The sequence below is a fragment of the Mustela lutreola genome, chromosome 5, assembly GCF_030435805.1.
Source record: "Mustela lutreola isolate mMusLut2 chromosome 5, mMusLut2.pri, whole genome shotgun sequence".
Taxonomy (NCBI): domain Eukaryota; kingdom Metazoa; phylum Chordata; class Mammalia; order Carnivora; family Mustelidae; genus Mustela; species Mustela lutreola.
The window spans coordinates 91755216-91772209 of NC_081294.1; the positions used below are offsets into that span (position 1 = coordinate 91755216).

The 16994-nt window shown below is 34.6% G+C and overlaps 1 protein-coding gene across 4 annotated transcripts in view; it reads left to right on the top strand.

Annotated features, from left to right (window-relative positions):
• Nucleotides 1-16994, top strand: part of KIF2A (kinesin family member 2A) — a 79208-nt gene that overhangs the window by 40460 nt on the left and 21754 nt on the right. For 2 of the 4 annotated variants that reach the window (XM_059175072.1, XM_059175074.1), the window contains exons 2-13: nt 1859-1953; nt 2446-2565; nt 4868-4922; nt 6907-7029; nt 7601-7701; nt 9772-9867; nt 11574-11628; nt 12016-12178; nt 15072-15162; nt 15290-15353; nt 16163-16254; nt 16611-16753. In XM_059175072.1, coding sequence (XP_059031055.1) covers nt 1859-1953; nt 2446-2565; nt 4868-4922; nt 6907-7029; nt 7601-7701; nt 9772-9867; nt 11574-11628; nt 12016-12178; nt 15072-15162; nt 15290-15353; nt 16163-16254; nt 16611-16753 — 1198 coding nt within the window. The remainder of the gene's footprint in view (nt 1-1858; nt 1954-2445; nt 2566-4867; nt 4923-6906; nt 7030-7600; nt 7702-9771; nt 9868-11573; nt 11629-12015; nt 12179-15071; nt 15163-15289; nt 15354-16162; nt 16255-16610; nt 16754-16994) is intronic. The other 2 variants (XM_059175073.1, XM_059175075.1) reach the window with 1 other exon arrangement.

A 16994-nucleotide genomic window follows, 5' to 3' on the forward strand; every position in this document is an offset into this window, starting at 1 on the left:
TCTCTGGGGTCCACTCTTTACTTCTTCTACAGTTAAACTGAGTCAGTCTCTCTCTCTTTCTCTCTCTTTTTTTTTTTCATATCCTTTTGCAGCCATCTATGTAGATACCTGCTTGGATCTCCCTTTAAGGAACTTACCACTCCTTCAGCTCCAGGGACTTGTGTTTCCTGGGAAACCTCCAGCCAGTGACTGGGCATCGTGTGGCTACTAGGGTATTTCCATTTTGTCCCAGTGTGGGACTGTTTTAATGGGCAGTCTTTGCTTTGGATCTCCCTGCTGGGTTTGCTAACACTTTGTCAGATCTGTGTCAGGGTCTGAGGCTTTCTCTGCTCAGTCCTATTTTATGTACCCTTTCCTTCACAGGTTTCAGATCTGTATCACAGCCCGAGTCTGAAAGTTTTCCATGTCTAGTCCTGTTGTACCCCCCTTTATCTTTTACAGTAAAACTCTTATCCACCTGTCTCAATGTCTGCTTCCTGGTGGATCTGACTGACACATACCACTTCTTCTGGCTGTTTACCTAATTTTTGTCCATATTAAATTGCAGTGAATGTATTACCCAATTTCCCCTTTTTATAAGCCTCTCCCTTGAATCTTCCCACGTATTTCCTAGGTTATTTCTTTTCTACCCCCAACACCAGCTCTCTAATGTCCATTTATCTCAATAAGCGCCTTATTATTATAGTAACATTGTTTGTTTTATATACTATACATCTCGATTTGTGGTTTGTTTGTTCGTTTGTTTTTTTTTAAGGTAGTCAAAGAGGTATAAATTAAAGATAAAGTATTGATGTCCCAAGGATTTCATTCAGCAAATGCATGTGAAAATTCCATATGTTCAGCATTTTATTAAATAATATGAAGATGCAGATCTATAACAAATAGTTTTTATCCTTCTTTAATTAATGAGTGGGTGGGTAAGATGAAAACAAGTTAGTAAAAAGTACACAAACGCTTCAAAACTTATCAAACTGCTTCTAGGAATTTGTTCCAAAGACATAATCTGACAAATGTATAATGACACATGTACAATAGTATTCATTGCAGTGTTTATAATAGCAAAAAATTGCACATAGCCTAAGTGACCATCAGTAGGTATGAAGTAAATTGTAATAAACATAATGGAATATTCTGTAATAAGTAAAAATAATTACTGAGTTCTATTCTTAATAACAACATCCACAGTCTGTTTTAAGAGGGAAAACAAGTTAATACATTAGGTATAACATCCTTTCTCTACAGATAGGAAGTATTAGAGCTACCCGAGAAAGTAAGGTAGAGATGTTAGATTACATTTCCTAGCCTTTTGGACTTAGAATACTTTTCTCAATCTAATAAAAATAATGTGAATTTCATAATATATGATAGTGATTTTTAAAGATTATTTATTTATTTATTTGTCAGAGAGAGAGATCACAAGTAGGTAGAGAGGCAGGCAGAGAGAGAGCCACCCGGGCGCCCTGATAGTGGTTTTTACATAAGAATTGTTTTAGTGTAAAAATTTGGTTTTTGAATTTTTGTTCTACAGTCAGTTCATCTCATAGTAAGGGAACTTTGTAATGATTAGAACTATATAATGGCATAAAATTTCAGCCATTCTCTGCCATTGTGTAACCATTTTTCATGTTTGTTGAAAATACACTTACAGTTTATTCAGTTTCTTGAGTTCCAGTCTCGACAGCACATTGATTAATGATTGCATGGACAAAGGTCATTCCCTGATTGTGAGTCTGGAAATCCCTTGTAAGAAAATTAGTATCATAGTTTCTCAAAAGTTTATAAGTTATGAAATTGTATTTGGCATTATTTAGGAATACCATAATTTATGGATTAAAATGTATGTTTTATTCCCACTTAGGCCGAATACATCAAGCAATGGTAACGTCTTTAAATGAAGATAATGAAAGTGTAACTGTTGAATGGATAGAAAATGGAGATACAAAAGGCAAAGAGGTATGATCACTAAATTTTTTTTTTTTAAGATTTGATTTTTAAGTAATCTCTACACCCAGTGTGGGGCTCAAACCCATAACCCCAAGATAAAGAGACGCATGCTGCACTGACTGATCCTGGCATGCCTATCACTGAGCTAAATTTTATTTCTAGTCCTGCAGTCAAGGTTCCAAATATAAAATAAACTGTAAAGTGTATACTTTCTTATATAGTGCATGTATTTTTTATCATTTCTAGAAAAACTTACACATGATTAAAACATTTCAAAGAAAGGTAGATTCTTCCTGTACATTGTAAGTAATGGGACATACTATCAAGACCATAAAATGCAGTCTTAATAGCTGTCTTAATATATGGGTTGTAATTGTAGATAATTTTGCTTTCAGTACTTTTCATGAGATCATTAAACAGTCATTCTCTCTGTGTAAATTTGTAATATAAAAGGTTAATTGTCAAAATGTACTCTGAAGATACATGCATTTTTTAAAACAGATTGACCTTGAGAGCATCTTTTCACTTAACCCTGATCTTGTACCTGATGAAGAAATTGAACCCAGTCCAGAGACACCTCCACCTCCAACATCTTCAGCCAAAGTAAATAAAATTGTAAAGGTTAGTAAGGAAAATTTACAGTAGAGGTGTATAGGGTGTATGTGCATGTGTGTGTATGTATTTTCTGGTTTAAAATGAAAAGGCTGGGGACACCTGGGTGGTTCAGTGGGTTAAAGCCTCTGCCTTCGGCTCGGGTCGAGATCCCAGGGTCCTGGGATCGAGCCCCACATCCGGCTCTCTGCTTGGCGGGGAGCCTGCTCCCCCCACCCCTCTGGCTGCCTCTCTGCCTACTTGTGATCTCTGCCTCTCAAATAAATAAATAAATCTTTAAAAAAATAAAATAAAATGAAAAGGCTGTTAAGAGTATATTTTAAATACTAGTTTGCTTTTTAAAAAAATAAAACTTTAGTTCTTTTTGCCATCTATATGTCATGTTTATGCATACATTCTTTGAAGGATTGAGATTGTCCAGTTCACAGTTAACAATATTTATTAGGTAAAGTCCTAGAATTTCTTTCCTGATTAGGATTTTTCCTAAGACTAATAGCTCCCCAGGAGATAGGGATGTCAAAACCATTTACAGTGTTTGTTAAGTGACTACATGTGATTTAAATAAAGAAAGAATGTTTATTATTCATAATAATTTCCCACTCCAGTAATCTTTGGAAATAGTAATTCTGCTATTTATGTTTATTAGAGAAAGACGGGAAATGAGAGTGTACAGTTTAACTACTGTGTTATCTGTGAAGATAAACTTTAAGACCATGCTATATACCCTAACAGTTTAACATTTATAAAAATAAAAGCCTTGCCCTTTTTATTACTTTAAAAGATAATTCCTCATTCTTCCTATTGAAATTTCTCACTATTAAAATTGTGTATTTACGTGCAGCTCTTTGAAAACCAGGTAGTTGGTCACAGTTGTTGAATCTGCAGTTCTATGTGTTTAGTTCAAGCATTTGTTAATTTTTCTACATTGTGGATTTTATCACACAAAGATGAATGACATGACTTTACCCCTAGAGAAACTTGTTATTTTACAGGGAAGACATACATCAGCATCCAGATAACGTATGATAGAATCTTAACGATATCAGCAAAACATTCTACTTTTTAAATTATACGTGAGAACATAGGCAGATTTTCAATTCATGTAATTCAGCACATTGAGTGTCACTGCTTAGACGTCATTAGTTATGACTTGTAGATGGATTGTTTTTTCGTATTTGGCTTCACAGCTTCGAAGGATCTTTATAGATGATCTTTCTTTGTATGTCATTAACCACCTTTGCTGTGGGGCACCTGTGGGGCCCAGTTGGTTGAGCATCTGCCTTCGGCTCAGGTCAGGATCCCGGAGTCCTGGGATCGAGTCCTGCATCGGGCTTCTTGCTTGGTGGGGAGTCTGCTTCTCCCTCTGACTCTCCCCCTTCTCATGCTCTCTTCCTCTCTCATTCTCTTTCTCTCTCAAATAAATAACAAATCTTAAAAAAACAAAAAACAACCTTTGCTGTGCTTTAAAATCACTTAGAGAACTTTTTAAAATATTGATGCCTTGCCCACTCCTAGAAGTTCAGTTTTATTTTCTCTAAAGTGAGGCCCTTGTATCAATATTCTTTTAGTAGTACCCATTTGATTTCAATGTACAAATGTTCTCTCTCGCGCTGAGAGCCATTATTTGATACCTTTTTTCAGTTGAATAAAATAAAGTCTTGGTAAATAAAGGATAGGATCAAGAATTTACTGCCCTAGACTTTGCAGTTCGAAGTCTTTGAAAGTCTAATGAAGTCTTTCAGTAGAAATGATAACATATCATGGTATTATGATGTTTAAGTTTAATAGTAGACAGTAGGTTGTCTAAAGCCAGTATTTTATTGATTACTCTGACATCCAGAGATGAAATGTAATACCTACCTTTGAAATGTATTATGTGGTCTTAGCATGGTGGCTAAAACTATGCCCTTTACTGAAATAACTTCTCTTTGTTTCAGTTTTCTCATCTATGAAACCAGAATAATAATAGTAATGACCCGATAGGATTGTTTTGAAGCTCGAATGACTTAATATGAGCAATACCTGCCTTGTTATTCTGGAATATTGCATTTTCTGGAGTACCTGCCTTGTTATTCTGGAATATTGCATTTTCTGGAATATTGCATTTTCTGGAGAGGTGGTGGGCAATACTCACATAAACAAACTTGAATACTAATGGCATTAGTAGTAATTACTAGAAGATTATTTATAGTGTTTTTTCTATTTAGTTTTATATTATGTTCACCTATTTTTGCTTTATTAAAGGAAGCCCAAGCTATAAATAGGAGTAAAGAGAGAAAGTGAAATGAACGTTTTTATTTTTCCCTTACAGAATCGACGGACTGTGGCTTCTATTAAGAATGACCCTCCTCCAAGAGATAACAGAGGTAAACATTTATCTATTAATTTTGTCTATTAACCTAGTATGGTCCCAACAAGGTAAATCAAAAGTGAATATTACCATTGACATTATTATTGATTTAAACTTAATATGGCTAATTTGAAGATTGGTACCTTCTTGATTTCCTAGTATAGTAATGTCAATATAAAGGGGTGCCTGGGTGGCTCGGTCAGTTAAGTTTCTGTATTTGGCCCAGGTCAAGATCCTGGGGTCCTGGGATTGAGCCCCACATTGGGCTCCTTGCTCAGTGGGGAGCCTGCTTCTCCACCTGCTTCTCTCTCTCTCCCCTGGCCCTCCCTTGGCTCATGCACTCTCTCTTTCTCTCTCTCTTTCTCAAATAATTAAAATCTTGAAAAAAAAGTAATACAAAAAATTATTTATAAAGGTAAGTGATGAATATGAAACTCTGTTACATGCAATTTTTGATTACTCTCCTTTACCCAATAACTTTGTAGATTTGAGAAGAGTATCATGAGAAAGAAAGGAATGGGGCAGTAGTCAGTTAACTGAGTTCACAAGTGTTATTAATCTAACCCCATTTTACCTGACCTTCAGCTAAAGAAAAATTGAACAGGTACAATTTATAGTTAATTGCATGTTTTCCCTGTATTTTCAGTAAGGAAATGTGAAACACAGTTAATTTCTTTTTTACTCTTCAGCAATTCAGAATTGATGTTTCTGGTGGTGATGTTTCTCTGCATGTGGGGGTGGGGAGACAGGACAGGCGTAGGTATTAGAAGAGAGATTGGAGATGGAGAGAAAGTCCTGCATCTTAAACACTATCCTTCCTTTGAATCTTGTGAAACTGTATATTGCTTTGTAAAATGTGGTATTTATATTTTCCTTTATATTTATCTTTTCACTTTTATAACATACATTGGGAAATATTTGCATGTTTGAGGAGCAAAGAGCGGGATTTGGAATTACAGGGTGGGTTGAAGGAGTGTTTTTTTCCTTTATGTACTTGAGAATGGTATAAATTTTTCAAAATGACAGTGCATTTAAATTTAAAATTTCTATTTTGTACACTTAAATGTATATTTTAGGGGGCCTTTTAAGATTTATTTATTCGGGTGGATCAGTGGGTTAAGCCTCTGCCTTCGGCTCAGGTCATGATCCCAGGGTCCTGGGATCGAGCCCCACATCGGGCTTTCTGCTCTGCAGTGAGCCTGCTTCCTCCTCTCTCTCTTCCTGCCTCTCTGCCTACTTTTGATCTCTCTCAGATAAATAAAGAAAAAATCTTTAAAAAAAAAAAAAGATTTATTTATTCATTTTAGAGAAAGGGAGAGCTCCAGTGGGTAGAGGCAGGGCGGGGGAGAGAGAAAGAATCCTCGAGCAGACTCCCTGCTGAACACGGAGCTGGACTAAAGGCTCTATTCCAGGACCCTGAGATCATGACCTGAGCTGAAATTAAAAGCCAGCCACTCAACTGACTGAGCCACTCAGGCGCCCCTGCACACTTACATTTTTAAAATGATTATTAAAAGTCAGGCATGGCTTTGCTTTTTTCTTTTTTTTTAAGATTTTATTTATTTATCTGACAGAGAGGTCACAAGTAGGTGGGGGGCGGGAGCTAGGCAGCGGGAAGCAGGCTCCCCACTGAGCAGAGAGCCAATGTGGGGCTTGATCCCTGGACCCTGAGATCGTAGCCTGAGCTAAAGACAGAGGCTTAATCCACTGAGCCACCCAGGTGCCCCTTGGCTTTGCTTTTTTATATAAATTATTCAGATTGAGTTTTGTAGTTAAAATTACCTTGGTGAAGTAAGTCGCTGCACACATTACCTTGAAAACCTCTTGGCTTGTTAGTTGATTGAACAGAATTAATTATTACATATTCTGTTTATACCCACATAAGTAGAAAACTGACAACTCGTAAGTATCAGTTCTTTTGAGATATCTCTCTTCCTTTACTAGGGTTTGCCTTTACTGATTTTCTGTTCTGAATTTTAAAAATTTCATTTCACTTGCAGTGGTTGGTTCTGCACGTGCACGGCCTAGTCAGCTTCCTGAGCAGTCTTCCTCTGCACAACAGAATGGTAGTGTTTCAGATATATCTCCAGTTCAAGCTGCAAAAAAGGAATTTGGACCCCCTTGTATGTAAATCATGTATCAAGGATTCAGTCATTCTAGGCATACATGTATTCTCTCTTGGTCATCCTTAGAAGTCCCCAAATGGTAAAGAGTCTAATTATAAGCTTGATTGCAGATTTCATTTTACCACTTTGGAAAAATGTTTTTTCTTATTAGTTTAGTCTGTTAATTGGGTTTTGAAATGTATATTTTGAAGAAGGTTTATAAATACAAAATTATAACAACTTTCCACTTGCTTTGAATTTGAAATTCTGGTCAGATGACAATTTGACAGATGTTATGGAAGAATTTTATACTTCTCGATCCTTTCCAATTTATACATCTGTGATTGTAAACCAAGAGATGATATGTATCAATATGTTAAAGTCATTTTTCTTGACTGCTATCTGTATATTGTCCTGTTCCTGGTTTTGTTAAAGCAGCTCATAAGTTCACGTAATTGTTAAAGGCATGCTTTGTCACTGTGTACCATTTTTGGGGTATATGTGGTGAAATTATACTTAACATTTTTGTGTGTAAGTACAGTACTGTAAATAAGAAGGTCTACTTCAACAGCTCATCGTTTTCTTTCAGCACGTAGAAAATCTAATTGTGTGAAAGAAGTAGAAAAATTACAAGAAAAACGAGAAAAAAGGAGACTACAGCAGCAAGAACTTAGAGAAAAAAGAGCCCAGGTTTGTAACAGAAACACTTTGTTTATGCATGAACTGAAGATGTAGATGGTGTCAGTCAAAGTGATTTGAAAGTAGTTGAGGCATTCAGTTAAAGATTTCAATATAGTTCCTTTAGTTGAGATCTAAACTGATAATGAAAAATGATGTGAACCTTTGAAAATACTGTAACAGACTTTTACTACATGTCCTTTTCATGTTTTAGTGGATGTGTTAGTCCTAACATTTGTTCCATTTTGAATAATAGTTCTTTGTGTTACAATTCTAATGCAGCCATTATACCTTTCAAGAATAGTAAGACTGACTTTGTAAAAAGTTCTAAAATATATTCAGAAGAATATCTAGTTAAAGTAGTTGATTATAAAGTAGACAGTTAAACTATAAATTTTATTGTTGTTTTTCCATGGTTAGTAAATTCAGCATATCACAATGAAAGGGAAGATTTCTTCTGTTTGAGTTTATGTTAGATATTAAAAATTGTGTCTCTGTGGTGCCTCTCATGTTCCCTTTAGATGGTAAAAAACTGTTTACTAACAATGAAAAAATTATATAGAAGACTGGTCTTTTATCTCTTTATAGGTCTTCACCTATTGGAAATTATGTTTCTTTACATATAATTTCTAGTGTGTTTGTATTATATCTATTATATTCTTAGAACTTGTTTCTCTATTAAAACAGGATTATTTCTTTATTTAGAAGTACATTCAAATGCCCTTAATCATAAAGATGTTGTGTTATGGAATTATGAAGCCAGTATAAAATTCACCTTGAATAAATCAGGTTATATCTTAAAGTGATCTGAGATAGCCAGTTGGATTTTGAAATAAGTAAAACACAATACAGATAGATCTACTGATACTTAGCAACAGTGCCACCTGGTGTTTCCTGTGGGAACCTCGTAATACTTTCATGTCTCTTTGTTATCTCTTAATTTTAACTTTACATTCACTTTTTGACATAGTTGGTGTTATTTCCTAAAATAAAGTGAATTGAAAGTAAGTTTCAGGGGCGCCTGGGTGGCTCAGTGGGTTAAGCCACTGCCTTCAGCTCAGGTCATGATCTCAGGGTCCTGGGATCGAGTCCCACGTCGGGCTCTCTGCTCGGCGGGGAGCCTGCTTCCCTCTCTCTCTCTCTCTCTCTCTCTCTCTCTCTCTCTGCCAGCCTCTCTACCTACCTGTGATCTCTCTCTGTCAAATAAATAAATTAAAAAAATCTAAAAAAAAAAAAAAAAAGAAAGTAAGTTTCAGTAACAGTTTTGAAATTTATATTCACAGCAAATCTGTACGTGGTGCAGGAAGAAAATCTGGCTTCTTAGAATGTTTAATAATTTATAACTCATGGCTAAGAGAGACAGTTAATTATTGTTCCATGGGTCTTAATCTGAATTTTCTCAGTTTTGAAGCAGAAAAGTGAAATGCAGGCAACATTCCAACATTCAGTAATTTGAATTTTAAAGATTTCAAAAATTGTCTTTTGATTCCTTTAAGTCCTGTCCATTTGAGGTGGTTTTACTGTGCCTTAGGTTTTTAAATTTTTTGAGAACAGAACAGGAAATGAACATAAACAAATCCATGTTTCTGTTTTGCTGGAACACTGGGTTCAACGTGGTGAAGAAAAATCTGATTAAATGAATTTTTGTAGAATTTGTTTTTCTAGAGTTCTTTATTGATTTTTATGATGACCCCTATTTTTCTCTTTCTTCATTTTCTAGGTTAATCAAGTTATATGTGTAACATGAACTTTTGAAATAATTCAAGAGGGGCTTTATTTTTAAAAAATATTTAATTATTTGACAGACAGAGATCACAAGTAGGCAGAGAGGCAGGCAGAGAGGGTGGGGGAAGCAGGGTCCCTGGGTGGCTCAGTGGGTTAAGCCTCTGCCTTTGGCTCAGGTCATGATTTCAGGGTCCTGGATTGAGCCCCACATCAGGCTCTCTGCTCTCTCTCCACCTGTCTCTGCCTACTTGCAATGTCTGCCTGTCAAATAAATAAATAAAATCTTTAAAAAAAAAATGCAACAATATCCATTTTTGTAATGATAATAAATGATGAATTTTCTCTGTCTCCCTATAGGATGTTGATGCTACAAACCCAAATTATGAAATTATGTGTATGATCAGAGACTTTAGAGGAAGTTTGGATTATAGACCGTTAACAACAGCAGATCCTGTAAGATACTTTGTAAACTATTATTCTGGAATTTTTTTATGCTATTAAAAAAAATGTTCAGTACCCACTTACTACTGGACTTAGCTGTATAGTTTCTTTCTTTATGGGTGTATATTCCTCATGTTTTAAGGTGAATATCAAGAAATCATTCACACTTATGCTTATCTCCCATAATTTGATTAATCAGACATGCTTCCCACGGAGATGTTCTTTTCAAAGCAAAGACTCTGTCCTTGGTAGAGCAGAACAACAGTTTAAGGAATGATGTCAGAAGACCCATTCTTCTTTCTGACCATCATTGAAAATTTTATCCCAGTTCCAAGCCTATTTCCTCTTTGATTTGGCCTATAGATGCCACTATCATACAAATTTACTATTAGTTAATTTGGTATTTTAAAATAAATGTTAGTCTTGCTTTTAGTGGTTGTTGAGGACCATACTAGACCAGAAATCTAGTGCTTGAAAAGTATTCTGCTTTCCTATCACTCAGCTACTTTCCTCTTGAAGAAGGAGAATTTTTTGGACAGGGAATAGTTTGTGAGTAATTGATACTTAAGAAAAGTAATATCTGACCTCACATATACAGAATACCCTGGGTACATAAAATACATTTGTGTCAAGCCAAAGTATTATTTGGGATTTCAAAGAGTTGTTGTTCATAACACTTTTGTATATATTTTAGTCCTTGCTTATCCCTACCTGTGTTTAATCTACTACATCTGAATTCATACTTTAGGACAGTAATTGGCAAACTTTTTCTTAAAAGGCCCTGATAGTAAATATTTTTGGCTTTGTGAGCCATATGGTCTTCATCACAACTACTCAGTTTTGCCTTTGTACTATCAAAGCAGCCATAGACGGTATGTGAACAAATGAGTACAGCTGTCTCGGTAAAACTTCATAAAAGCAATAGTGGGCTGGATTAGGTCTGCAGACCATACTTTGCCAATCCCTATGTTATATATTTGTTATTAAGAGGGAAGTATTGAGAGAATAAATTTTATGAAAAATATTTATGTGTAAGAATTGGCTATTATAGGGGCGCCTGGGTGGCTCAGTGGGTTAAGCCGCTGCCTTCGGCTCAGGTCATGATCTCAGGGTCCTGGGATCGAGTCCCGCGTCGGGCTCTCTGCTCAGCAGGGAGCCTGCTTCCTCCTCTCTCTCTCTGCCTGCCTCTCTGCCTACTTGTAATCTCTCTCTGTCAAATAAATAAATAAATCTTTAAAAAAAAAAAAAAAAAAGAATTGGCTATTATAAAATTGTTGGGAGTTATTTTGCTCACTAATAATCTGAGAATCGCATTTCTTGGTATTAGTTATCTTTGTCAATACCTTTCCCTTTAATCAACCTCACAGTATACCACTTGGTAGGAAATTTTGCTTATGTTACGTGCAGTATATATGGAAGTAAGGCAGCTTCTTAATGTGAACCTTATGCTGTTAATAGGAACAGTAGTGCCCTCTACAAAGTTATTTCCTAATTATTTACCAAATAATAAAATGAGTAATTTTCAGTTACGCTCAGAATTTTAGAAATCATTGTCTTTGAACTATTAAAATTCATACATACTAATTTGATTTTTAAGCTTATTTATCCTATTTATGATATGCATAAATTTCTAAAATCTCTGTAGGAAATATTGCATAATTAGCTTTTCAGTTTTCATATAACACAATGAATATTGAAATAAAATACTTTATTTCTAGATTGATGAACACAGAATATGCGTTTGTGTAAGAAAACGACCACTCAATAAAAAAGGTATGATGCTTTTTGAATTCTTAATAAGAGGTTGATTTTGTCCAGTTGGTATTTATTTTAATGATAGCAGAAATTAAATTGGTTTGGAAGAGTTAAATATAAATCATTTTATTTGTTACATAATCATTATGCAGATTTCTTTGTTAGATCTGCTGATTTGTTATTGCTCTATGAATCATTGCCATTTCTGATTCTTGCTTTACAGAAATTTTGATAATTTTTTTACTTGGTTGTTCAAGTATGTCTTCTTGAATGGCATATTTATGAGATATTTATATTTATAGAAATTAATACTTCTATTAAAATTTTTATCACTTTTAAAAAATTATTTATTACATCCAAATGCTATGAAAATTACTGGGCATTGATTTTCATTTATTCTTTTAGAAACTCAAATGAAAGATCTTGATGTAATCACAATCCCTAGTAAAGATGTTGTGATGGTACATGAACCAAAACAAAAAGTAGATTTAACAAGGTACCTAGAAAACCAAACATTTCGTTTTGATTATGCCTTTGATGACTCAGCTCCTAATGAAATGGTTTACAGGTAGGTAAACTTGTTTTAAATAACAATTTTGTTCTTTTACTGTGTATTTATCACTACCCTGAACCTTGTGTTGATCTTGGCATATCTCTCCAAAAGTACAATATGCTCTTTTATTCTGAGTTTAAACAAAAGTTATGTCATAAACACAATAATCAGTATTACTACTTGTTCCCTGTAATTCTCCCCTCAGATCATAGTTTTTATTACTACTATGTATCTCATGCACTGTATATTATATATCCCATACATTAGATATATATTTATATATGCATAGGAAATTTCTGGAAAATGTAGGCATTTTCTGTAGTTCTAGCAATGTGATGTGATTAGAGGGGACTTTTACTTTTTGCTTTTTAGTCTCTGTATTAGTAAAGAAATTTGGAATATTTGTTCTATATCACTCCTTAAGTTTTCTAAATCTTTATTTCACATGTTACCACATGTCTGTAAACCTACTTGCATTTGCCTAATTTTTATCATCTTTAAGCATTGGAATTGTTGTAATACATGAAATATTCAACTTATAAACAACTCAAAATTATAAGTTTAACACATTGATACCCCAGAGTTGTATGCTAAATGTAGATTTTCATACAAAGTTTGTAAACGTTGCCTTCTAATTATAACAGGTCAGTTTTAACAGCAGTGCTATTTCAATCTATATAGAACTGTCTTGGCAATTACTTGAATGCTTTTTCATTGACTTTTTATTTTATAAATATGGCTGGAGAACAGAAAATTAAATGGATAATAAGAGTCCTGAGAATTGAAGTCTTATTAATGAGATATTTTTTAGATCAACTCCATTGGACTTAAGCCAGCAAACGGGGAGTTCAGTTATAAAAAAGGAGGGGAAAATTAAAGAATATGTGAATGCTAAATGGTATTATGAAGAATTTGTTTTAAAAGGGAACTATTAATATAAATTGTGTATTTTTACTGGAGAAGAGAGTCCTCTTCCTCCACCACTTCCTTTTCTTCTTCCTCTCCTGCTTCATAAAATATGTCTGTTTGACTTTATAATTATAAGGTATGTTTCTCTGAATATGCTAGATTTAATAAACATTCAGTTTTACCTTATATATATATGCTTCTTAATTTTACCAGTATTGATGCTATCCCCTTTATTTACCTTTGAGGGTATGCAAGTTAGGCCTTTTTTGTTTAATCACTCTGTAGACTCATTCACTACAATTGTTTTTTTTAAGATTTTATTTATTTATTTGAGAGAGAGAGAGTGAGAAAGAGCATGAGAGGGGAGAAGGTCAGAGGGAGAAGCAGATTCCCTGTGGAGCTGGGAGCCTGATGTGGGACTCGATCCTGGGACTCTAGGATCATGACCTGAGCCGAAGGCAGTTGCCCAACCAACTGAGCCACCCACGCACCCTCATTTACTACTTCTGTTTGACCACTGTTTCCTGCTCCTTCTGTTCTGTACCTTTTTCAGTTGTTCCTTAAAAAAAAAAAAAAATTTCAGCAGAACTGTATAAAGTGTTCCACATACATTTTTTGTTTTAAAGGTTTTTTATTTTTATTTGACACAGAGCGCACAAGTAGGCAGGCAGAGAGACGGGGGGAAGCAGGCTCCCTACGTAGCAGAAAGCCCGATGTGGGGCTCGATTCCAGGACCCCGAGATCATGACCTGAGCAGAAGGCAGAGGCTTAACCCACTGAGCCACCCAGGTGCCCCACATACATTATTTTGAAGCCAATATGAAAAAAGATTTATTTCCCATTACACTTTCTAGAGCTCTGCTCAAGGAAGTATTTCTATAATTTTAACTCTAGCTGTGATTACAATAACAGGTTTGAAAAATAATTCGAAACCATATTTTTGCATCCTTCTCCTGAACTGTGACTGTCAACTCTGGTGTCTTACATGTATAATTTTTTTTTTAAGATTTTATTTATTTATTTGACAGAGAGAGATCACAAGTAGGCAGAGAGGCAGGCAGAGAGAGAGGAGGAAGCAGGCTCCCTGCTGAGCAGAGAGCCCGATGCAGGGCTCGATCCCAGGACCCTGAAATCATGACCTGAGCCGAAGGCAGAGGCTTTAACCCACTGAGCCACCCAGGCGCCCCATTATATGTGTAATTTGTATTTACTTAGCTGCATTCAAGGAAATCCTGTCACTTTTCTACTTGGGTAGATGGCCTTAAGATAATGTTTTTATAGTTGTTTTTGTTTTTTTTCTCTCTTGAGATTATCACTCTTTTGATTTGATTTCTGTTAAAACTTTTAATCCTGGTGGTGTGGGTTTTTGTATGTTTGGTTGGTTTTGTTGGTTTTCACTGTAGAAACCTTACTTGTTTTGCCTAGTATTACATTTTTTTGTTGTTATTTTTAAAACTTTAATATCGTCTTTTATATACACATGTCTTAGCTCAGTTACTGTCTTTTTCTTTTTCTCTTTATTTTGGGGGGTCCCATTGTGACCATCGTTTATTATGGAATTACTTGAAATTATGCTTTAAAGAGCTGTAAGCAATTTTAGGATAAGGTTATTTAAAAACTAATAAATCAGTGGGCTCAACTGTCAGACTACAGTAGTCTGACAGACAACTGTAGTCTGACAGTTGAGCCCACTGATTTATTAAAAATATTGATATGGGAGCGCCTAGCTGGCTCAGTTGGTTAAGCAGCTGCCTTCAGCTCAGTTCATGATCCCAGGTTCCTGGGATTGAGCCCCGCATGGGGCTCCTTGCTTGGCAGAGAGCCTGCTTCTCCCTTTTCCCTCTGCCTGCTACTCTGCCTACCTGTACTCTCTGTTTTTGTGTCAAATAAATAAAACCTTAAAAAAAATTGGTATGACTTTTATTAATAAGACTTAGTATTTTATTTACTTAATTTAAATATTGATGGCACATTCTGACTAGTGCATTTTATTTTTAAGGTTTACAGCTAGACCACTAGTGGAAACTATATTTGAAAGGGGGATGGCTACGTGCTTTGCTTATGGGCAGACTGGAAGTGGAAAAACTCATGTGAGTAATTCATTAATTACATCGTCCTATGCAGCTTGTTTATTTTCCTATGGCTTAATTCTAAGACCTAAATTCTTAAGATTTATTCCTGAATAATGTCTATTATTATTTGTTTTTTAACATGTAGACTATGGGAGGTGACTTTTCAGGAAAGAATCAAGATTGTTCTAAAGGAATTTATGCATTAGCAGGTAACTATCTTTTTTGCATATCATTTGTAATATTTTTTAATATTGCTTAGGTGGCTTTGAAATAAAACTTGGAAACATCGTTCAGGACTTTCAGGATAACCATAAAGTTAAACTTGGTGTATATTATGTCAGTTTTAGGTTGTCAGACTGCTTGAAAAGAATTGTGAAAATTAGCTTTTGGAACAGGAATCTTGATTTTATTTGTATTATTTTAATCTGACATATTATTGGAGCTTAGTATTTGTTGAAACTTAATAGTATTTGTTGTCGAATAGGTAATGTATGAAAAGCTTCTGTCTGGTATGGTTACGGGAATAACCTTGCTATGACCACCTATAATTTTATGTTATTCATATGAATAAATAGCATTCTTTTATTGAATATGAGAGTGACATCTATATTTAAGTGTTAAAAAACTATTACTATTTATTTATAAAATTAGTGTTCACTTTAGGCTTCATTTTTTTAATTGATACTGTCATTCTAGGTAAAGATTAATTGATTCCTCTAAATAGAGAAAATTTGAATTGCTTTTTAAAGATAGTATTTGTAGGGTGCTTGGGTGGCTCGGTCAGTGAAGCATTTGCTCATGTTGTGATCCCAGGGTGCTGGGATGGAGCCCTGTGTCAGGCTCCCTGCTCAGCAGGGAATTTGCTTCTCCCACCCCTTCTGCCATTGTCCCCTGTTCATGTTCTCTTTCTTGCTCCCTCTCTCTCTCTCAAATAAAATGAATAAAATCTTAAAAAAAAAAAAAAAAGATAGTATTTGTAACATCTTAACACATTTTCTCCACATGGAATTCTTGACAGCTCGGGATGTCTTTTTAATGTTAAAGAAGCCAAACTATAAGAAGTTAGAACTTCAAGTGTATGCAACCTTTTTTGAAATTTATAGTGGAAAGGTAAGTGGAAACTTAAAAAAACAAACTGATTTTTTGGGGAGGATGTTAAATTTTGGTTTAATATATTTATAACATGAAATTTAAAACTTAACCCATTTTTTTGTATATATGTTCACTGGCATTAACTACATGTTGTGCAACCATTTCCACCACATATTTTTATATGTGTTAGACTATTATGTTAGCATTTTGTTAAGATTTTAGGAAATTCCCTTTGAAAGTCTCAACTTCAATATTGAGCATTATTATTCAAGTTATTCTAATTTTCTGAAATAATTTTTGGACTCTGATTCATTTTTATAGAACGGAGTCTTTTTCTTTAAAGCTAGTTTTCCAATTTTTTTTTTTTTAAATAGGTGTTTGACTTGCTAAATAGGAAAACAAAATTAAGAGTACTAGAAGATGGAAAACAACAGGTTCAAGTGGTGGGATTACAGGAACGGGAGGTCAAATGTGTTGAAGATGTACTGAAACTCATTGACATAGGCAACAGTTGCAGGTAAATTTCATTTTAAGTAAGAGAAACTTAATTTCTTGATCAGTTTTAGATAATTTGGGTATTTAAACAAAACAGAGGTATTACTTAATGCATTTTTGTAGTACAAATTTGTTCATATAAACTTCTACCATTATGTTACTGAGTGATATCTACTATATTGATAATCATACTACAAATATACTCAAAGTGTGCCAGATTAAAGTGTATGAATCTGGTATGTTGAAGTGTTTTAAATCAGATT